General features: G+C 37.4%; 1 protein-coding gene across 1 annotated transcript in view; it reads left to right on the top strand.

The window, feature by feature from the left end:
- LOC104540471 (dual specificity protein phosphatase CDC14A-like) overlaps positions 1-22,540 on the top strand; it is a gene marked incomplete at both ends in the record, with an annotated part of 33,285 nt that extends 10,745 nt beyond the window's left edge. The window contains 4 exons of the mRNA XM_010184294.1: positions 7,734-7,826; positions 11,800-11,879; positions 20,628-20,694; positions 22,478-22,540. Of these exons, the coding sequence (XP_010182596.1) occupies positions 7,734-7,826; positions 11,800-11,879; positions 20,628-20,694; positions 22,478-22,540 (303 nt within the window). The remainder of the gene's footprint in view (positions 1-7,733; positions 7,827-11,799; positions 11,880-20,627; positions 20,695-22,477) is intronic.
- Positions 22,541-23,022: the final 482 nt, after the last annotated feature.

The raw sequence follows: 23,022 nt of genomic DNA, 5'->3' as shown, positions 1-23,022 counted from the left end.
TAAAAGCAGCGTTCCTATATTTTTATGTTGTGAAATTCAACAAAAATGTATTATCCAGTTTGAAAGTGGTTGTTTAGATGCTCATTATCCAGATGGTTACTACTAAGCTTTAAAGTTATTCTTTGTTCTGAATTCTTTTTCCTCCGATGAATGGAAAATAATGAATATGCTGTCATTGCTTAGCAGGTGAGGCACTGAAGGATGTGTTCCCCTTTTCCTACAGAAAACATTCTGGGTATTTCATGGGTTTGCAGCTAATGAAGGGGGTACTCCAGTATGAATAACTGAAGAAACAGATACTTAATAACAAACACAAAACCCCACACCTATGAAGAAGAGCAAAACGTGGGCCCCAAAATCACACTATTTAAACTAAATCTGAGTGGAAGAGTTGAAACTTCTACATCTCCTTCCATTTGATGAAATGTCGCTTCTAAATAAGTGTTATGGAAACGTGTTTTTACACATACAAAAATGATTCCTTTTTCTGTCTGTTTTGCAGAAGTGTCACTCCCTGTCAATTAATTTGTAGAGTCTTTCTTGTTTTCATGCATCCATGTGATTGATTCAAGTCAATTTTGAGTTCCTTATCACCAGAGATAGGACATTTTGATATCTTCTTTGGATACCACACTAGCTGCTGCTTTTGACTGCAAAGTGTGGGCCCTTTCTAAAGTTGCCTACAGTCTGTAAATGCAACAGTTAATTGTGAAGATCGCCATGAGTGAGTTCTGTTCTAACAACACTGTCTTGTTATAAAACCACAAGCCTGATGTGGGATGACCCTACCTAGAAACTCAACACCTGGCAGCTGCTCACTCGTTCCCACCCCAACCCCAGTGTGGGGCAGTGGAGAGAATCAGAAGAGCAAAACCAAGAAAAATGTGTGGCTTGAGATAAACAGTTTAAGTGAAATAAGGAGTGGGGAGACATGGCAAGGAAAATAAAACAAATGGTGCAAAGGCAATCACTTACCACCTCCTACCAGCAGACCAATGCCTGGCCACTTTCTGAGCAGCTGCTAGTTTAGAAAATACAGAAAGACTGCTTCTTGGGTTCCTTGGGTCAGTTTGGATCAGCTGTCCTGGCTGTGAACCCTCCCAGCATCTTGCCCACCCCAGCCCACTCGTGGTGTGGCAGAGTGAGAAACAGGAGGCCTTGATGCTGTAGAAGTGTTGTTTGGCACTAGTGAAGACATTGGTGTGTTATCAGCAAAGTTTTAGTCACAACATGGCATCGCACAGGCTGCTATGCAGAAAACTGAACTCTGTCACAGCCAGACCTGGCACACTGAGCATGTAGCTGTAAATTTAACCTGGTCCTCAAATGCCTGTGAAAAAGTGATTTGCGGCATGCATAGAAAATTTATCAGCTGCAAGAAATGAAGCAGATCTTCGAATTCCAAAGTACTGGTTAATGTCACTTGTGTGCAGATAGCAAGGGAGACCTTTCACTAAACGTTACAGATACACAGTCTTTATAATACCAAATATTAGACACGTTACTGACAGGGAAAATGAGACAACAGATGTGATAACATTGGCCACTGTTAAGAGGATTCCTGTATCAAAAATGATATGTTGTGGCACTAAGGATTGCTGCACAATTGAAACCATTTTGCAGGTTGATTCCTGCTATCTGCTGCTTGCAGGGACATGCTGACTTCAAGTCAGGTAGTCTTCACAGGAGGTTCTGCAAATTGAGGAATTTGTAGAGCTGCTGTCACCTTTTTGTGAAAAAGCGCTTGTAGTGAAAATTTGCATTACTACTTAATACAGAAAGTTAGCTATCTATAAAACTTTAAACTGTTTGTAATTTTTAATGCCTGTGTTCGTATTGGGAAAACAGTGGATTTACCATTTCTGTGTTAACACTAAATATAGCTTATAAATACATTACCTTATCACCCTGTTTTCCAGTGCCACTGTCTTGTTCAAACACATGACCAATTATGTTCACTCACTGCGAATCTATTTTTTACCTTAATTCTGCTGTTTGTGGCCTTTTATTTGAGTTATTAAAGACTGTGGAGAATGCTTGCTTTGTAAAGCTGTTACTCCAGAGAAGAACCAATAATAAACCTCCTCTTCCAACTCTCACTGTGCCTGTGAGAACTAGAGAGATTGAGATGCTGGTTTTTTCAGATTCAAGCTAAGACTGTGATCAGTTTGGGATCTGAATACAAGTTCACGTATCACTGTTGAAGTGTACCTTTATACTTTTATGGTTGAACTACAGCGCCTTCAGACTTCACCCTAGGTACCAGGAGTTTCACCCGGAAAATAAGACCACAACAAATAAATACCTCAGGACTTGGGTTTTGGTTTTGTTTTGGTTTTTGTTCTTTTCTTAATGACTTAGTATTAAACAGGAATGTCTACGGTCTTCATTCTTGTTACAAGACTATCATCCACATTGAATGAGGCAAGCTGCTCATCATAAATGTCATGTAATTGTGATGCTATAAGGATCATATAATGGAGAAAATACACAAGGGAGCCAAATTGAGTCCGAATTAGTAACTCTGACACTTGCAGGGTTTATTTAGCAAACTGTGATGTCATTTTAATGTAAGGTTTATATTTTTTTAAAAAAACAAACCCACTCACAGTGAATGGTACAGCCAGTCAGGAACAGGACACAGAAATCTCATGCAGATCAGCTGCAGTCTCAGGTGTGAGGAGGTGGTGTTTGTTGCTGCTACCTTACCAGAGGCTAATTCCAAATAGGTTAATTTAAACTACTAGTGCATAATAGGGAAGGGTAACCTGATAGTGCAACCCCTTGGAAATCATACTTGGAGTCAAAACAGCTAAAGCTTGGAATACCACCTGAGTAGTATAGAAACTTGCACATGAATAGATTCCAGTTTGACTGAGTGTCCCTACCCCTGAGGTAGACCAGTACCTACCTACTAATGTAAACTTTGGTCTTCTAATAGTTAAAATATATGCCAGACTCTGTCCTAATTTAAATACTATCTGCGGTGGGTAAGCAAGCTTGTAAGACTGAATCCTAGGGCTGAAACATGCATCTGATGCGTACTGTAGGCCTAGCTAGAGAAGACTGCTGCCCTGCTTCACTAGTCTAGAGTTATGGATTCAGAGTTTCTACCCTTCTACCAGTCACCGTCTCATGTCTGTACTTCACAAGTGTCCCTGAGAGGAGTCTTGAGGCCCAGACTGTGTGTGTAAGACACAAGTTCATGACCTGTGACTTACCTGCCAGCAAGGCGTTGGTGCAGTGAGCAGCCGCAGCAGCAAAAGTACGGTAATTCTCCCGCAGCACCAGGGGGACAGGTAGGCAGCCAGTGATACGGTGATAGTGTTTCAGAGATGTGAATTGTTAATTGGACTAATGACATGGAGGAGTCCTGCTGGGCACCCTGCTGCTTGCATACCCTTGTGTTAAGGGTAACTGTGCCCCATGGCCAACAGCAGGAACTGGCTGATCGTAGGAAGTAGAAGACACTGCAGATTATCATCCTCTGGAAATTCACCCTCTGCTGTGGGATGGTTGCTGTTTCTGTGCTGCAGCACTTTTTGGACCCTGAGGCAATCACAGTGCATAAGCCCAAATGACTTCTGCCATGGTTAGTTATATACCTGGTTGGGTATGCACTTTTCCTATGAAAAGTCTCTTTAAAAAAAGCATGCCACAAAGAATATATTCATAAAGCATGATAGGTTTTGTGTGGATATGGTGTCTCAAAAGGAATTTAAGATTCAGACTTCAATTATGTTTAAAACTTCTGTGAATAGTAACAGGAGAAATGGGACACGGAGGTAATTTTCTGTTTTTCACTCCCCTTTCTTGGGGGCAGGTGGGGAAGGAGAAGGCTACCAGTTTGAAATATGCTCATGGCAGATGAGCATTTTGAAGTAAACTATTGTAACTTCATGCTGACTGATTTTTAAAAGCAGTAAATAGTCCTGTTCTGAAGAGCTGAAGAATTTATTCAGGTATCCATTTGATGAGGAAGTTGGAGCTAAAGTCCTGGTTGTGCTTGACAGGAAAACCTTTCTGACCTCGGTATGTTTGTAGTGTATTGATTGCTGATTGCTATGGAGATTGATCTCTACTAGCCAAGTCAACAGCAAGAAAAAATGCTTGGCCCTGCTGTCTTCCTACTTGTTTTTTGAATTCTGTTTGGGGAAAAAATGCTTGACTAAGTAACTGTGTTTAATTAATGAAAGAAATATTTTTTTTTCTTCAGTTTAAGTAAGTTTGATTTCATAAAAACTGCTTTAAAAATTTGCTGTGTTTTGTGCGTGTATAGCCTTACACAATCGTGGTAAATTCAGAAGAAGGGGCAGTCAGAGAGGGAGTGTTGGTGAGATAAATGGTACAAACATGCAAGATCAAAAGCAGGAGAGGAAAGGTTCTGGCAGGTTTAGGAATTATGAGGTTAGCACTTTTTGTATGCTAGCTGTATTGCTGCTGAATCACAGAGGGGTTTGGCTTGGTTTTGTTTTAGTATAAATATACTGCAGTCCATCTACATGTTGGCTGTAGTAATTGTAAGCATCTGGTTTAGGACAGCTTAGATTTTGAGACAGTTTATGTATAAGTGTTCTAAGACTTTATTTTCTATCAACAGTTTGCCAGCTTTGCATTCACTGCTATTTATGTGTACGTATTACATATACATACCTGTATATATAAAAATAGTATTTGCATTGATCCAGGCTTTTAAAACACATTGCAGTAACTTCTTGCTAAAATAGTGCAAGTATGTTAAAGCATATCCATTAAATTAATTCTGTCAAATAACCTGGTGATTCTAAACAGATGTCAACTTAGTAATTGGCCACAATGGCACCTTCTAAGCCTGTCATCAATTTCTGTGCAAGTAAATCTCTCTTGAGGTCTTCAAGAAACAAGAGCTTATCTGTTCTAGTCAAAAAAAGTAATCTCAGTGAAAATAATGTGTTCTGGAACCTTCTCATACACCCAATAAATTAGTTTTATCACCTAAAACAAAACCAACCACTTTTCATGTAACCTCTGCTTTTAGTACGAAAGGTTGTCTGCGGGTATATTCCTTTGCCATGCGTCTTGACAGATACTGTTCTGTTATATTGTCACATTTGGTCTTCTAATGATGTGTGAAACCGCTAAAATTTTTTTACTGATAAAGAAAAATATCTTCAGAGCTTCATAGTGCATGCCTCTAGTTTTGTTTTTAAAACTACAGATTATTTGCGACTATGTGACTGTATTGTCTCTCACTATAGCTGTTCTGTAGACAGTCTGTATTGCAAAGTTACTTGTTGAAATATTTTCAGTTCTTCTGAGTTGCACAGTATCTAAGGGAACTAAAGCCCTAATCCATTCAGGTGGAGCTCTGGAGCTGTAAAAATAGTCACCTTAAAGAACTATCTTTAACACTTGTACCATTGAACCTAGCCAAGGGAATAGACTTAGCTCATTAAACATGGTTAGAAAATCAGTATTTTTAAAATAGATCATAGATATTGAAAGTGTGTTAATGTTGACAGAGACACTGCATTGACACTTCAGCAAACATTTTAAAACTTGATTTTTTGTAACTTGTACAAACGAAAACACTGGTTTGTTTTACAGGCTTCTGAAAAGTAAAATCTCAGTGCAGTTTTCCTCTGGTTGCTATTTCATACACCGTTAATTAATGTTACTTTTCAATTTTGTTTTAAAACCTTAGTCAGGATTCAAAAAACACTTAAATATTTCATATAGCAGCATGGCTCATAAGGATTAAACCCTTGCATTTTGAAAATGAAGCAATGAATATTATATATTGCTTTCATTTAAATGTTCTGGGAACTTTCAAGGTGAGCTGTCATTTCTGTGCTACTTCAGGTACAAAAGCTTCTCAGAATTGGAATGACTCTATGTACCCATATGATTGAAAAAAATCTATTCTGTAAAATAAAACAAGAAATACGGTCTTACTGCATAGAACTTCTGGCCAGCTAGCAGGATGTGCATTTTTGCAGTTTCAGATAGTGTTTCAGGTGCACTGTAAACTGTTGCACAGAACTTTGCTTTAAAATAAGTAGCAGTCAACAAGTTATAATTGAAGTTCTGTCAGTGTTGCGTAACTGCTGTGATCTGATCCCACCTACACATCATGGGTGGAATTGTAGTTAGAGAACACTAAAATTAAAAAATTGAGGAGGGGGAAGAAAGGAGGGATCTTAAAATACTGGGATTAACTTTGTCAAGTTTTAATAATAATTGAATGCTTCACTAATTAAATAACTACTTGTGCCTTGTATGTTTGCACATACACTGAGGGAGAGGTTGCTGTTGGTCTCAAGATACAGCCTGTTCTAATCAACAGCAGTCAGCTCCCTCGGGAGTTGCAGTCCTATTTGGATATACTCGGTCGCATTAACTCTCACTCCTGTGGGTTGTAAGACCGGACTGCAATGTACAGTTAGAACTGCTGCTACAGGTGCTGTTGCTGGGGGGAGTGAGAGTAAGATGCTCACTGTGCTACTTACATCAATTTTCTCCTGAGTTTATTGGATTATTTTTCTTTTCCAAAATTTGATTCTGTGGTTAAAGCTGTCCCGAAATTTGCAACAGGATTTAGGATGAGTCGATGTTTACGGATTTGTGGAAGTGAAATACACTAGGTGCTATTTAAATAAATAAAACACAATTCTGCAGCAGTTACCTTATTTCCTACCCCAAGTGTCATCAGTGCCAAGAGTAGGAAAAGAAAGGAAATTAAAATTGTCCAACTAGAGTTAAAAACCTGAAGTTGGGTATCAGCAGCACCAGTGTAAAGGCAGTTCATAAAATGTGCAACTTCTGAAAATAGAAATGTTCTTCCAACATTTAGAAGCAGAATCGAATATGTCCGTAGTATTGTAGAAATCTGTCAGGAAAACATGAGTGGTAGTGTTGCAGAATGTAATTGAAGTGTAGCAATTAATGAAGCTAAAAAAATACCAATGCAATAAACTGTCCGACTTGCCATTTTTAAGTGATGGTTTTATGTCTCTTTGGCTTTAAATAGTTTTGCTGCAGTTTGTCGTTGTTGTTCTTTTCTGGTGCTTGTTGGTGTTGTTTTCAATGGGAGTTTTGTCCGCAGGATTCTGACAGAGGCATCTTTTCTCCCTGAAGACAGAAGAACTGCAAGTGTTACTGGTTTTGTCTCTGCCCAGCCTTTTCTCCAGGCTTTTCACTTGTGCAATCATTTGGGGTTTTTTATAGATTCTTGTTGTTGAAGCTTTCTAAAGATGCCTGTCACCCCATTTTTAGGTAGCATAGATGGAAGAGTGGTGTTTAACTGATAAAATGCCTGTAAGATTGATTGCTTCAGTCTTTCTCTTCTCCACAGAATTATGTGCTAAAGAGATTTAACATATAGCAAGGTGTTTTAGTCTGCAAATTTAGTCTTTAATCAAAGTTCATAAGCTATTGTTCACATATTAAGCTTGGAAAAAAAAATCCAGTAATTTATGTTGAACGTTTTGCCTCAACTGCATTTTATAGGATATTTTCGGCAAGCAAACTAAGAGATCTGCCCTGATACAGTGACTTTTTCCCTATACTCTTATCTAAAGTAAGAACATTGTTCATGGTATCAGTAATCTTTTCTCCTTTAGTTTTAAGCATCTTTCTATAACACTTTTTTCTGACTTGTTTTTCAGTTTTGGAAAAGTGATTTTTTAAAAGCATTTTTAAAGTGTATTCTTAGCTCAGTAAATATGCTGTCTGGGTTGTTCTTTTCTTCACAGTATTTCAGTCTCTCAAGAAAGAAGATAGTGTACTATACCAGTTTTGACCAGCGGAAACGAGCAAATGCAGCGTTTTTAATAGGTGCATATGCTGTGAGTATTATTTATCACATGGATATTTCTGACTTTTCTTAAGAAACATCTGCTATGTGTAAAATAGCATCCAAAGCAATGGTCTTGTAGGGAGGTAGGCAGATTGTCGTGTGAATCTTCTCTAAGCTGTCTTTGAAAATTCTGCTGTATGAGTTTTAGGGAAGTCCTGTCTTTGGCATTTAACTCCATTTTCGTTACTACACAGGGAATGGCTTTGGCAGATGATGTGCACATCTCCCGTAGGATACTGTTTTCTTGAATGTCAAAAATACAAACCACAAACTTGGCTGTTGTAGGATCAGTTGCTGCTCATTCCATTCAGATTGCCATTTGTTTTCTGTTTGCATCACTGTATCTCCAGTTCTGTATTTAGAAAGATTCACTTGATGTTATAAAGCTGGTCTAATTAAGCCTATAGCTAGAGAGCACGCATCTAGCACATACGTAGATTACAGCATCTAGTTGCCTTCACTGGATTGCCCTTGTCTGATCCTGCCTTCACCTTTTGGTACATCTTAGAAGCCCTGGAAAGGATAGGACACTGACATTTTGAAGGGGATGGGATTATCTTTTTATTCCCCTATCCAGTCTTTGTTATATGACTGTCTTAACTAAGTAGCATTTTTTTTTGTGGATAAGGCATTAAAAGGCCAGTATCTGTATTAGTTAGACCCAAGGAAAGCGCACTATTGTCCATGAAGAGAACTTCTTGCAGAGCAGGCTGTAGGAACAGGAAGGTAAGGAGGTACGTAAGGTGCAAGACAGAACTCCAAGCAGAGGACTGACCAGCAAAGTAAGACTATGCCATATTTACAGTATTTAAGACTTAAACATAGGAACAGTCTGGTATATTTGGTAGTCCTTATTTGAAGGAGCTGCTCAGCAGCTATATTAGAGATAAGAGCATGCACTGGGAGGGAAGGGCAGCAGAAATCACTCTCGCACACTCAAGAAATAACATCTGCATTTTTGGGATGTTTTACCTGTAAATGCTATATTCAGGTGCAGTAAATGTGCATTCCTGGCTTATATGACAGAGCAGTTCCTGGCCTGAAGGAATCTAATAATTTTCTTCAGTAAAAGAATTGTGTGTAATTGGCAATTTGATTTATACAATTTGAATATCCATATTGTGACAGAAATATATACTCTTTGATTTAAGATCTTCTAGATTTTATGTCTTGTCTTAGATTATACAAGCTTTTTGAGATGAGAAAGTTTTATAGCCATGAACTCTACCAATGTGTGAAAGTTAATTGAGAAGGCTTGGTTTATTTGTCCTGGTGATAAAATATTAAGTGTAAAACGAAACATGGAAAGCAGTGGATTAGGTTCTAGGAATGGGTTTCCAGTGGTGATTATGCAGCTTAGATTGTTCCATCAGACAGACGTGTTGAACTGAAGTACCCTATAGCCATTAAAATATTTTAATAATAGAGACATAAGTTTAAGCAAAAGTTGAGTCTGAAAACTTCATTGGCAATAGCGTGTCTGTTTCTAAATTGCATCTCAGGAAAATGCATTTTCTAAATTTCGGTTTTACAATGAACTTTCAATACATCTGAGCTAATCCTGTCCGGCTGATAAATGACTGTCCTTGCTCTTAGGAATTCTGTAAAGATTTCTTACTTCTGTCATAAAATTCAGATTAAGAAGAAAAAAAGCCATTTAAATTGTTAAAGCCTGCAGACTTCTCTGATCTTACAGAGAGATTCAGGTTTCCTCCTAAATGGCCAAGACTACAAGAGACTGTTCAGGGATGTTAGTAGTTATTTCTTGCTAGTCTCCAAAGATCAAAACTTGATTAATGGACAGAAATCTGGCTTTTGAGCAGTGCTGGTGAAACATAATGCTTTCATACTGTGACAGACTCTGAAAAGGGATCCAGTGAGCTCTTTCTCCTTTTCCTTGTAGATAGCAGATGGACTGGATGTATTTCTGTATCGCGATTACTTAAAAGTGTGGTTTTGGGTAGTAGTAGCATTTATTAGACTTTATCTCTCAACCACATCATTATTCAAGAAGTTGAGAACGTGAGAATGGAAATGTCAGAGAAAAAAAATACATGAAAATGTTCAATATTTGCTGCATCTGTTCTTTACAGGTAGCAGTGCCACGTGGTATTAGAATAGTGTCAGTGGGGAAAAGGAGAATAAACTTATGCCTTGTAAAACAAGTCTTGTAAGAGAATAGTTACTATCTGGAAAGTTACTTTTATTAATTTTAAAGGCTTTTACTTGCATCATTTCTTAGATCCAGGTTCAGTTTTTACAAACATTATATCCAGGTTCTTTGTGTTGGTTTGGTTTTTTTAATTTTACTTCTGTATGTTGTAGAATGAAAGCACTCTGAGGATTCATCGTATTAGACTAAAAAATGAAGCTGAGTTTCAGTTGCTGTGATTTCATTGATAAGGATGAGTCAGAAGATGGTCTCCTGGGTTTTTCTTAATGGATATCACTACTTTTCAGTGCTAAAGACATGTGCTGGAGTGTTTCCTTCTCTATTTCATTATCCTTCTTCTTTCAGTTACTGCGTTATTCTTGACATCTGCAATACTTCTGTTTTTTTTCAGAAGCTCCCTCTCCTCCTTCCTTTTTTGTTCTTAATACCTCTTTCATGTTGCCATCTTGGTGTTTTATTATGAGCTTTGTGGACAGGCAGCTAGCAGGGTCTGGTTCAGAGTGTCATGTATACATGTCATTGAGCAGAGACAGCTTTGAAGTCCCCTAACTTCTGTGAAATAAAACCTGCAGCATTGGGAAAATATTCATATAGTACGGATTTGTCTCTAGTTTAGATTTCTGCCTACTGTGTGAGACAGAAACTTTGTATTTCCCTGAAGTCCTCTGAACTACCCACTAAGGATCTTTTGTCTATAAGCAGGAATTTAGACTAAATGTAAGCTAAGTGATGTGATTATTGACATTAATTGACATTACTAAAGTCATTATTTTGCTCTGAAATACACACACCACACCCCACCACTGCCCTGATCCCCCAGAAATTTATTTCACAGCATGCATTGTTCTTAAATGCAAAACCTTTGTGGCGAGGGGGATTATAAAGGAAATAGAAAGGAGGCTTATTTCACAGGTTAAAAGAATCTTCTACAAGTGACTGTCAAAACAGAATTGCATTGCTGTGCTGTGGGGGTTGAAGGCATGGAGTTGGTGCCATTAGGTAGCAATCGCTGCTGTGGACAGACTTCTACAGCTTAAAAATGAAAAGAAATGGGTCCCTCCACTTTTTGAATTAAGTAAATACATACATCCATTAAGCAAATCTCTGAAGCTGTTTCAATATTAGTAATTACTGGTTTGACCCCAACAACAAAGAGTCTAGTCATTGAGTTAGAAACAATTGTTCTGAGAACAGAATAAATGGAATGGTTTTCATGTAGAAATTGTGGTCTGTTTTGATGGTGGAAGCTTTCAGGAAACCTTTGCTTTCAGAGGTTATGGAGGGGGAAAGATGGCAGTTTGGGCAAGTACAGGAACATAAATTTTGAGGAACATGTAATTTGAGCACTTGCTAGATGAAACAGCAATATTGACACTACTGCAGTATTGAGATTTAATATTTGAAGATAAGTGGAGTTTGTTCTTTTTGGGTACCGATTGTACTGATCCATGGTATCAGTGTGACCATGATGAGTGGAGCAGCAGCATTGGAGGCTGAGACTGAATTACAGCTCGGTGCCAGGGAATTGATCTTTTGAAGGCAAATCAGTTTGTGTTGAGGGTTTAGATCCAAAGTTAGACCAGTTGCTAAAAGCAGTGAAATAGGTGATAGCTGAAAACCAGAGCTGATTCTGGACCCTTTTTTAATTGTCATTACAGAGCTTTTCAGACTGTTTCACTTGAGTCCATTTTTTGGTTCATTTTATTCTTATGTTGTCTTTTGTGCCTGCCTTGCTCATGATTTTCAGGCTCAGGGCTCACTTTTTTTCCTCTCCTCCTACTCCCTTTAGGTAATATACTTGAAGAAAACGCCAGAAGAAGCTTACAGAACGCTTTTGTCTGGATCTGATCCACCCTATCTTCCATTTAGGTATGTGAACATGAGAAAGGGGCCTAACTCTTCTATTTCGGAATTTGCTAAATATAAATTTTTCAGATTGCCTTCCCAGAAAAGGGTTTCATGTCTGATACACACATTGTATTAAAATAACTTATCTCCAGGAAAAAGAACAATCTTTTACTTCTGGTGGTATTACTTGCTCTGTGTTGGAATAATAAAGCCATTTCAATTTATTTAAGTTTTAATTAATACTCCCAGTCTAGCAAACTGCCAGGTTTAGAAAATAGTTCTTAGCATGTTTGTGGTTTATCAATGAAAACTTTTCTTTATCATGTGTTTTTCTGTTTGGAAGTCATTCAAATCTTTTGAATTACCCAATACCTAACCAGCTAGACTTACAGGAATGAAGGAGGTTTTATGCTGTTATATTTTCTCTATTCTACAGAACAAGTACTGATGGTCCAGTTATTAAATTGCCTTGTCTTTCTTTTTTTCAATGAATCATAGCTAATTCCTATCAGTGTCTTTATTCTGCATACTAAGGTCATATTAAGACTTGAATCTGAGGAGTTTTAGCTACCATGCCTGTCTAACAAAGAAACTTCCACATTTTTTTTGTGCTGTGGGCCATGAAATGCTCTTGGACTTTATGCGTTAAAATACCTTACACTATTCTGCAAACACTGGCAATAAGAGACAATTTGAAGAAGGTCTATGTCCTCTATTTTAGGAGAGTCAGTGTTTTACAAGTAGTGTTCGCTGTCAGCCGTTGCATTTGCAGATGTAGTTCTACCTTGTCTGTATCAAATTCATCTGATCCTGCAGCCACTTACCATAGGAAGATCAGATTCTCTCTTCTCATAGCTTGTGCAGGAGCCAAATGCAGTATAAGCTATTGGGATGGTAGGTATCTATGTGAAGACCAGTTTGACTTTGAAATCTTAAACCATCAAGCACAATTTAAGAAGAAGGTGTCAAATCAGTGATAGTTTTAATTGCCAGAAAGTTTATACATTCACTTGGTCTTCAATAGCTCTCCAGAGCCCAAGAAGTTTACTGAGCTGTTGATATCTGTATTTTTTTAAGCTAATTAATTTCAGCTAAAAAAACCCCAAACCAGCTAAACATGTCAGTGTTTTTTAACATCTTCAAATCCTATATAAAATACAGGAGTGGTGATGTAAGTTGAAGAAGTAATAATACCTCATTTTGTTCACCTATTGGATTGTTTCTTTGGTTCCTGATCTTCTCTCAGTTTGAAATAATTCCATTGGTCCTTTCCATTACCAGAAGGTTCAGCTATTGGAAAATTGCTACAAGAAGGTCTTTGAAGCAAACTCTATTATTCTGAGCACGGAAACGGTGTCAATACATCCTTCTGTCTCCTCCTTATTTTGGGGAAGCAACAAGTGAAATATTCCCTGCAATATTTCCCTTTCTTCTGGGGATTACTGTGTAGCATTTTAGTGAAGTCTAAAGAAACCCAATTCTCCCTTTCCTATCAAATTCTCAGTGGTTCAACTTTGGCAGGAGTATTTCTTTAAGTTCTTTAGTATTGAAAGTGACTTAATCTTTTCAGAATCTTAAGCTTACTTTATTCAAAACTTGCTTAAAAAGCAAAACTCTCGTAGTAGTGGAGGATGTATGTTACCTGAGAATAGCTGTATCTTCATTATTAATTCAGTTAATAAATGTAAAAGATTTGCTGTTTGGAATTACAGTCAATTGCTATTCCCATGTCTTTAAGTTCCTTACTCCCCCACCAAAGTAAAGATTAAGGTAGAGAAGGGGTTCTAACAAAGTGAAGAACCTTGGTTGTCAGATCCCAAAATTGTAAGACAGAAAACTTAGGAGGAGTAGCGTGTTTGCAGCACATTCTCATATGACCCTGTTTGCTCAAACCAAAGGCCGCAGACCTTTGCCCTGCAACCAAATCCTTATAATAATGATGATGCTAATAGTAGTAGTAATAAAAATGCTATTTCTGCTTGACTGGTAGAGTAAAAGCAATTGGCTCTGTGATTTTTTTGTGAGACGGGTAAGAACCACAGTTCCAAATTTAATGACATGAACCTATTTCGGTTTAAGTGTTAATTAATTATTCAAAGCAAATCCTTGTGAGTTTGAATTCATAAAATTCTATTCCAGAGTAAAGTAGTTACGTACTCTGGGATCAGCAAAGAAGGGGTGAAAAAATACAAGAAACAGTAAGATTTTTCTGAAGATAGCTTTATAGTACATACAAAGAGCATTTCATATTTCCCAGGAGAGAGAATACTAACAAAATGTTGACGAAGGCAGTGTCCAGCAAAGGGACTACTCAGTTTTTACAGTCTGGGTTGTCAAAAGGATTAGAGAAGTGAAATCACTTGTCAGTGTAATCTGTTTGTCTGCTTCAGGGGAAAAGGGCAATAAATGTATAGAGTAGGCAGTCTCCTGAAACCTAACTCCTCTGCACTCGTTTGTTTCAGTCACTGGCTTGCTGAGAGATAAATGATTGCCTAAAACTAAAGCTTTTTTTGGAAGTTATGGGGATTTTGTGGTGGGTTTTCTGTAGTGTGGTTGTGTTTTGATATGTGTTTGGTTTTGTTGATTTGTTGTTTGGTTTTTTTTAATGCAAAGCTTTGGCTATTTTAGAGGATGGGAAGAAGGCAATCTTCTTGAGCAGAGCCTTGCTGTTTCTAGAAGGAATATAGTGTTACGAGCTTTTGCTGGAAGAGTTAAACATCTTGATTTCTTGAGCTTGCTTTCTTATATGGCATGGGGCTGGAAAGCACTTCTGTTTCTTTTGGAGCTGCTTGGGACTGTGTGAGGTCTTGGCACTGGATTAGAGCATAAGCAGATTCTGTTACCTGTGCTGTAGTGTGTCCTGCTGGGAAAGAAGGCTGCGTCATCCAGCTGTATGGGAGGTGAGACAACGAGGAGTGAGGAAATAAAGCTGAAGGATTCTGACAAGATAGGAGGCTAGGTGAGAAATGGGGAGCCTGATAGTTAGGGAGAGGATATTTGGGAGTTGAATTCATAGGAGGAGGCTGGAACAGATAGGTAAGGAGCTTAAGAGTTACTGGGGCTGAGAGAAGGGCAAGTAGATCTGATGAGGGCCTGCAGTGGGACAGTCTAGATTAGCTGGAAATGGGGAAGCAATTTATTCCTCCTTTTCTGGATTTCTTTGAGATTATTTTCTCCCCCATCTGTTCTTGAGAGATCTCTGGTACAAAATACAGCATGATACAGAAGTTCAAGCAAATGGACCTGTGCTGGAAGCAGTAGCACTGCCTTAGGTAGTGCATCTGCTTGGCATCAAGCTATACTGTGAAGAAACAAGTTGGTGCTGTGAGAAAATTTGCACTCCTTCCACATCTTTAGTGTCTTGAAAAGGACTGAAACTACTTTTATGTACAATGAATAACATAACCCAAATGTCTTAACTCTTCCCTCCTATTATAAGGTCTAGGAAGGAAATAATTTGAGATATTAGTAATTGATATTCAGTACTCATTAACTTGAATTTGTTCTTGGAGCCAGAACTTAGACATTTTGTAACTTCTGTAGTATAGGTAATCTCCATTTGAGTAATTTCAAGTGCAAGTTTATCAGTGAGCGATGATCAGTTAAGTGTTACAGCTGGACTGTTTAACAAGTTTGTTAATTTGATACCTGAAGTGTCTTCTATTTAGGAAAAAAATATAGACAACTTTCAATAGGTAGAAGCTGTGGGGTTGTCAGATTCTTGATGGCGTACTGAGGTGTGTTTACATGAAGCGATTGCTGGGAAACTGATCTACTTTCATCTAGCTCAGTGACCTCAAAAAGCCTTAATCGGCTTAGACCTTCAGCTGGTATTTCATTTAAAGACAGCTTCAGCAAATATTGTTTAGGAATAGAAAGAAATCAGAACACCCCTCTCACAAGATACATGGAAAATTTTTTTGTTTTGTTTTTATAATAGAAAAACTAAAGACAAAGCAGGGTAAAGCACAGCTGTCACTGAGACACTTTCATCTTACTTTTTGCTGATTCACTGTCACTTGGTGATGCTCTCATCTCCTGAAGATCTTGTACTGTATCCCCTCACTTCCATTTAAGAAAACAGTGCTAACACCATTTTAAATCGTCATAAATACCAGTTTCCTATTGTGAAAATAAGCTTTACATTTTTGCCTCTAACTACTCTATATTGACTTAAAAAAATACGTTTTTTAATAGTACTGTGTTCAGAGCTAGATTTGAGTTTGTAGCTGTAAGTTTTGTTTTGTTATTGGCAAGTGCTGGAGAAACAAACTATGTTGTTATTGACTGTGTTGAGATTTGAAAGGGAAAGCGTTACACAGTATTGAGGTCAGCTACAATAACTGTAAAATCGGATGTGGGATTTGTAGCTCTGTAATGCCGGCTCGGATTCATACTACATCTGTATCTGATAGAAACATTCACCTTTTTCTCATTTTGAAAGCAAATAGAGCCCTATCAGGTAACAGTTGGTAAAACACTGTTTGAAAGTCAGGGTGGTTATGCATTTGGCCATAAAAGGCTGGCAGAGTACTTTAATGAAAAATGTGCTCTGCAATGGAATTGGAGCATCTGCACCGTAAAACTGTACAGGAGATGTCTGTGTGCTCTGTTCTGTTACTCTGATTTGAAATTAGGTCTTAGTTTCTCTTCTATGCTTTTTTAAACAGACTTCCGAGTCAAACAAGAAGGTATAATATTTGAGACCCAGATAACTTGGTTTCTACCAGTAAAAACACCTAAATGGTTTTCTATGCACGTAAGTAGTCCTAGCAAATTAAAAATGACTACTGCCTTAAATTTAAGTATATGCATGAGTTTTCTGTAGGATAGGGTGCTGACTGTGTACAGTGGACAAAGGAGAAGAGTAAGTTTAAATAGGAAGAATGTCTGAAATTCATTTTAATTTAATCTAAAATTACATGTTTCTTCAAGGTTAGTAAAGGTATTTTTTCTTTACGGTGCTCTTCCTTATAACTGTTAGTGCTTGCATTTGATTTTACTGTGGTACAAAGTGTGGCTCATTCAGAATCTTGTGTTTTATTCAAGCTGAAATTAGTATTATTAATTATTGCTTTAAAACTTTGAAATATGTCTTGTCATCAGTAGAAAGAAAATGCATGCTAGTGGATCTAGTGCTATATATTTGACTTCCCAAGCCAACGTGGTATGAGAATAGCTGTGTTTCTAAGAGGATTTTTGTAAAGGTTACTACTAGTTCTGTCAGTATCCAGTATTTTTATCCGTGGTCTGGAAATGTATCCATTTTTTTTAAGGAAGGCGGATCGACACAAAGAACAGCGAAATGGAGCTAGCTGTTCTGCAATGAATGCATCAGTTCAGAAGGGTTCAGAAAATAAGATGAAATTTATTTTTTAAATATTTACAAAGCTTCTTAATGATTTGCCATGACTTCTGACTTGTTTCTCTGGGCTAGAAAAAGAACTTGATAACTCAGCCTTAACCTGGAGGAAGTCTTCTAGGTGACTGGGGGAGGATTTGTTCTGCCATTGCTTTTAGCAAAGAAAGGATCAAAATAATTAGTAACTTCAAATGCCTTAGACAACTCCCTCTAAACAAAAAGATACTTCACTTTGGTAATTTATTTAAAACATTCAGGATGTCGGGTCATGATAAACTCTTAATCTTTGCCTTTTGAGTATTTCAAGGCCTTTCAATGTGAAGTTGGCAGTAAGATTGGCATTAAGCGTCTGTCCTTTCTGATACTTCTGCAAACTGTTCTTTGACCAAACTGAAGGAATACTAACACTTCTCTGGAATAACATGAAATTATCTATTTGATAGGAAGATGGAATATTAAAAATGTCACTTCACATATACACTGCAACTTTGCTTCATAAATTAGCTCGGTTTTTTATTGGTTTAATATTTAAAACAGCTCTGTAAAGTGCATTTTTTTGGTTGCTGCGTGTTCTGAAACTGGTAACTTGGGTTTCATCTCCTAATACCGAGTCCACAAGCACTTGTCTTACCTGTGCTTATCTCTCTACTGTATCAGGAGACCCAGAACACAGAGTCCTCATACATTATACATAAAACTTCTACCAGATTAATTTCTTTGTTCTTACACCTAAAATTTAAAACCTGTAGACAGCTTAGCTTAAAATTCTGCAGCTTAAACCAATAAAGTTTCAGATCGGGGTTTGCATCTGGAATTGATTCTAATCAGGCAGTGGTACTTTCAGACACTAGAAAAGAAAACAGTATAAATTCCTGGATTGACCCTGAAAAGGATTGGGAGTGCTAAAATAGAAATGACTGTGGCTTTAAGGAGAAAAAGGGCATAGTTTTTGTTCCATTTTCATGTTTTCCAAACTATAATAAGAGGAACTTTAATTATTTGCTTGTGTTTTCTTACCAGAATAGACTTGAGGGGCAGAGGGAGAGAAATGGAGATTATGGCAAGGTCTGATAAAATACACTCGGTGTTTGCCATGGCTCATCAAAAGTCATGGTTTCCATTGAAACATTAAGTAATATTAAACCACTGCTTCCAGGAGTTATTTCACTGCTGTGCTGTGCTGTCATTCACACCTAGTGTTTGTTTATGGTTTCATCACAGTATCACATTCTGCCACAAAAGATAGATGGGGGTGTGAGGTTTTCAGATGTTTTCAGATGTGTTTTATTAAAAAAAAAGCATACTGCTATTCTTGCAGTTTCTGGGATTAGGTTTAAACAGCTTTTTATTTGTTCATTCCAAAACTTTGCCTATTAGGAATTTTCCTGGCTTTCAGTCTTTCTGTTATTTCACTGTGTGTGGATGGCAAGTGTCAGCAGAGCAGTTTTCTCCAGTCGGAGTACACCTCCTTTAATGGTTAGGTGCACAGCAACAGAAATGAGACGTTTGAGGCGCAGATGCTGCTGGCTGCCACCATCCACGTGCACTCCACAGCTAATAGCTGTCTGTGGGAGCTGCAGCTAAGAATACTGCCCACCTGGAACTGCCACAGGCTTACCTTGTGCATCTAGGTCAAGTTCAGCGTCCTCCCTCCCTCCCTTCTCTCCCTTCTCTCGCCCTCACAGTACTTATTATTAATGGATTTAGAGATTATGTGACTTTTTCCCCAGTATTGTTTTTCTATACTGCAGTATCAGGTGAAGAAGTAGTTTTAGGGATGAGGGTGTGTATATGTGTGTGTGTGTGTGTGTGTATACACACACACATACAAACATAAGAATTTAAACTCCTATTATAACAAAACTGTGTAATATAGAGCATGTCTGCTGCAGTCATATCTTCCACTCATATTTCTCTAAACACTTAATTTAGTGGTTTGCATTGTTTTAGGTTTTGTTGTTTGTGTCAGCGTCTTCAGAAAACCGCTACAACTTTTAAAGATGTTTTTCTGATATGTAGGTGTTCCCACTGGAGCCTTAAGATATTTGGCTTTGAAGGCTTCTTTGTTTGCTAAAATGCTTTTTTGCTAAAATGATCTGTTATCCAGCTTTTCCCTGTCAAAACTGTATTGTCTGTAAAGTTTGTATTTTATAGCTTTGGTGAGTTCTGCTTATCTAATGTAACAAAAATACCTTTTGGCTTTTCATTTTGAAAAATGTCTTTGTTGGATTTGGATATTGAAGGTTTATTCACACTTTAAAGTTCCCATTGTAAGACATTGTGGCAAAGTATTTTTGTAAATAATGCAGTAACTTGAAAGCTTTTCTCGAGCAGCCTGCTTGTAATAGGACACTACCAAAACTGTAGCTTTTCATTTCCTTAAATGCATTTTTCTATGATATAAACTGCTGCACTTACTCTGCTCTTAAATAATGTGCGAGGCTTGGTCATAAGTACTTTGGATTGAAGGAGTGTATCAATATAACAGATTTCCTATTACCTATAGCAAGTAGACTATCAAAAAAGGCAAGTTTTCAATGAAACAGTTACATTCTGAATCAGTTATTGATTGAAGATGTGTCTGACTGAAACCTAAAATTTTGCTATTTTGATAAATTGCAGTTCTTGGCGCTCTGAATAAGATAGCTTACAGCAAAACAGAAGAGATTCCTCTAATGAGTGATTAGGAAATAATCTGCCCAGGCAGAAATTTCATAAAATGCAAACTGGTCTGAAGGACACTTTGGAAAGTACTGTTTCTTTTTTCCCCAATGGATTTGTTGCTGTTGGTTTTGGTAGTGTTATTTGGTTTTATGTTGGTGTCTCTTACCACTTGAATGTATTTTGCTTTGGGGTATCCTGTCATCATTTAAAAAAGAGATTGTTATTTTCATAGTGGCAGAACTGCGGTTAAATAATCTTATATTTCATTATTTCTGGATATTTTTTTAGTCAAGTCTGTAATCAGGCATCAAAATGGGAGCCTGTAAAGGAAATCCGAACTAGAAGTCTATTTGCCTTTCCCTGTTAGATAGTGTAACTTAATTGAGACTTGAATTCATGGTTAAAGCAAGTTTTGCTTTTTTTGCTACTATCCTTACACAATTGGAAGAGGAGGCAAAGCTTCCTGTTCCAGGACAGCATAGATAATTTGGTAAAGAGCATGTAGTTAGCTGATGTAAAATACAGACTTAAAATAATCTGCAGTACCTTAACTGCATTTACACTGAGCTATAGTTTTGGTAGGCCTGTGTTTTAGCATGTACAAGCTTCTAAAAAGATGTCTTCTTCAAACTTTAAATCCAGGTTCTCCAAGGGGATTGAATAACTTGAATATGTGAGCTGCCTTTCCCTGCGTTCTTAAAATAAATCTGTGTATATTAAACTCCTTTGTTTTAAATCTGTAGGGATGCTTCATTTGGAAACTCCACGTACAGTCTTTCAATCTTGGACTGTTTACAGGGAATAAATAAGGTAATAACACTTTTCCTTGGCAAAACGGATTTAAATGGACTTTTAAAACATGAAGGAAAATACTGTTAAAATACATCAGAAAATCTGGTTTCAGAGCAAAACGTGTGTGAAGGAGTGGTGTGCTGTCATGAAGCCTAAGTTACCGAGGACTGTTTGAGTAGTGACAATGGAAGAAGGTTACACCTTGACCTGGCTGTCCTGGCCTTTGACAGCTTCTGAACCTCACGTTGTGCATTGGGATGTGCAGGCACACCAGGCCTGGCTGGGGGCAGTTCTGCACTCAGCAGTGCAAGGCATATCTGCAAACACATCATTTATAGCCATTGGTAAAAGGGATTAGCATAGGTCGATACAGTCAAGTGAGACAGACACCTGGGTATACCATGATTTAATCTGAACAGTTTTTGCATGTACTTTCTCCCAGAACACTTGGTTCAGTGTTTGACACTAATCATTTCAGAACAGTTTTAAAAGAATGAAAACTAATGTATGTTCCTGGTGTTTTGATGTGTCACTTGCCCTGGTCTTCAGGAATATTAAGCTCCAGTATTGTTTGTTTTTTTAAATGTTACATCGCATCTTCATTGGCAATCTTGTGTTATAGTATGCACTTCATGCTATAAGCAAAGATAAAACTTTGTTCATCATTTCTCAGAGATCTTGATGGAGGGAGCAGGCTATATGATCAGTTCTGTACAGACACTTCATAGACTTTGTAATTCTTTAAAAGTGTGACAAAACAAATGTTTCTTAAAAACTGAAAAAAGAGAGATAGAGCTTAATATTTTTAGTTCTGTGGGGGTGGGAAAGGAGCTGTCAGTTAACAGCAAGCCTCTAATTTGTGTGGCATTCTCCAGATCCTGAAGCTCTGTGAAGCAGTCAGTGCAGTCACTGTAGTTTATCTGCAACAGACACATCAAAAGGACTTTGAGAATCAGTTTTTCCTCCTTTGTTCCCATAAAATATATTACTGAATTTTTGTCCAGTTCACCTACAGAGGTAAAAATACTTTGCGCAGGAACAGTGTGCCTTAATCTGAAGTAGAATCTTGGTCTACCTGGGTAAATTTGGTGTTTGCATGCCCATGTACCGTGTATACATGTAATCCAGGGGATCCACAGATTCTGGAGTGCAGTGAGCCAGCTATGCTTACATGAAATAAATGTTTCGAAACCAGCTGTTCAGACAAACCTCTTGGTATCTTAGGTTTCATGACGGGTCTAATCATTGAGCCTATGTTGTCTATAAGAAAGCAAATCATAACATACAGGTTGTACACAGTGCTGTATTCTGTGTATGCCATTTTACCTGGGTATTAAGGTGATAAAATCTAAGTATCATATTAAGTATAGAAGATGAATAAACTCTAAACGTTCTATATTTTGTTATGTCCAACTGCATGAAAATGTAGTCGGCATAGAAATAATTGAATGAGTATATGACAAAAAGGGAATTGCTTTTTAGTTTGTCTTCTGCCTTACAGAAAAAAACATACCTATTGGGGTGGGAAGAATCAGTTTTATGGTTTAAGTTATATGCAACAACTGTGTCTCATTGTAATGTCTTTGAAGGGCAAATAAAGAGCCTGACTTGCTTTAGTGACATTGTTGGAGTTTTTGTTGTCTGTGTTGTAAATCTGTGCAAAATGTAACATCTTAACGTAGCTTCAGTAAGCCAAAAGCACAGACATTTAGTGATTTTAGTTTTGATTCTCAAAACCAGTATTATAAAATAAGATTATATATCGTATTTCAGAATAAACTGATGCCTTGTTGCCTTTTAGGCCTTGCAGCATGGATTTTTTGACTTTAAGACATTTGATGTGGATGAATATGAACACTATGAGGTTTGTACATTTAATAATGAGTTAAATGTTTTTAGTTTACCTAAAATAAGTCAGAATATACAGTATCCCACAACTTTAAACATATTGGAAATGCATTTTAATTCAAGTAAACCCCAGTGTTCATATGTAAGGTATGCACATCCAGACCTGTATGCGAAAAACTTGCGGGAAATATCCTTGCAATTTCAGTGCATCACATAAGCCTACTGTTTTCTTGTAGCCTTTGTGGCTTCTGGGACCTCTTTTATGCTTTCTCAACCTTCCCCCAAGATACAATCCAAATTATTATAGCCACATAGATTAAGCACATTTTGAGCTTTTTTTAGTAAGGATGCATTATATGGAGATTCCAGTAGTGAAAATACATCAAAAATATTTTCCTAATGAAGTAACAGAAAACTAACAGATGTCATTCATTGTTCTACCAGCCTTCTTACAACTTAAGAATAGATTACAGAATCACAGCATATTAGGAGTTGGAA

Source organism: Mesitornis unicolor, unplaced genomic scaffold, assembly GCF_000695765.1.
Source record: "Mesitornis unicolor isolate BGI_N332 unplaced genomic scaffold, ASM69576v1 scaffold25965, whole genome shotgun sequence".
Lineage (NCBI taxonomy): Eukaryota > Metazoa > Chordata > Aves > Mesitornithiformes > Mesitornithidae > Mesitornis > Mesitornis unicolor.
The sequence above is the reverse complement of the archived record's forward strand: the minus strand, read 5'-3'. Positions and strand labels throughout refer to the sequence as shown.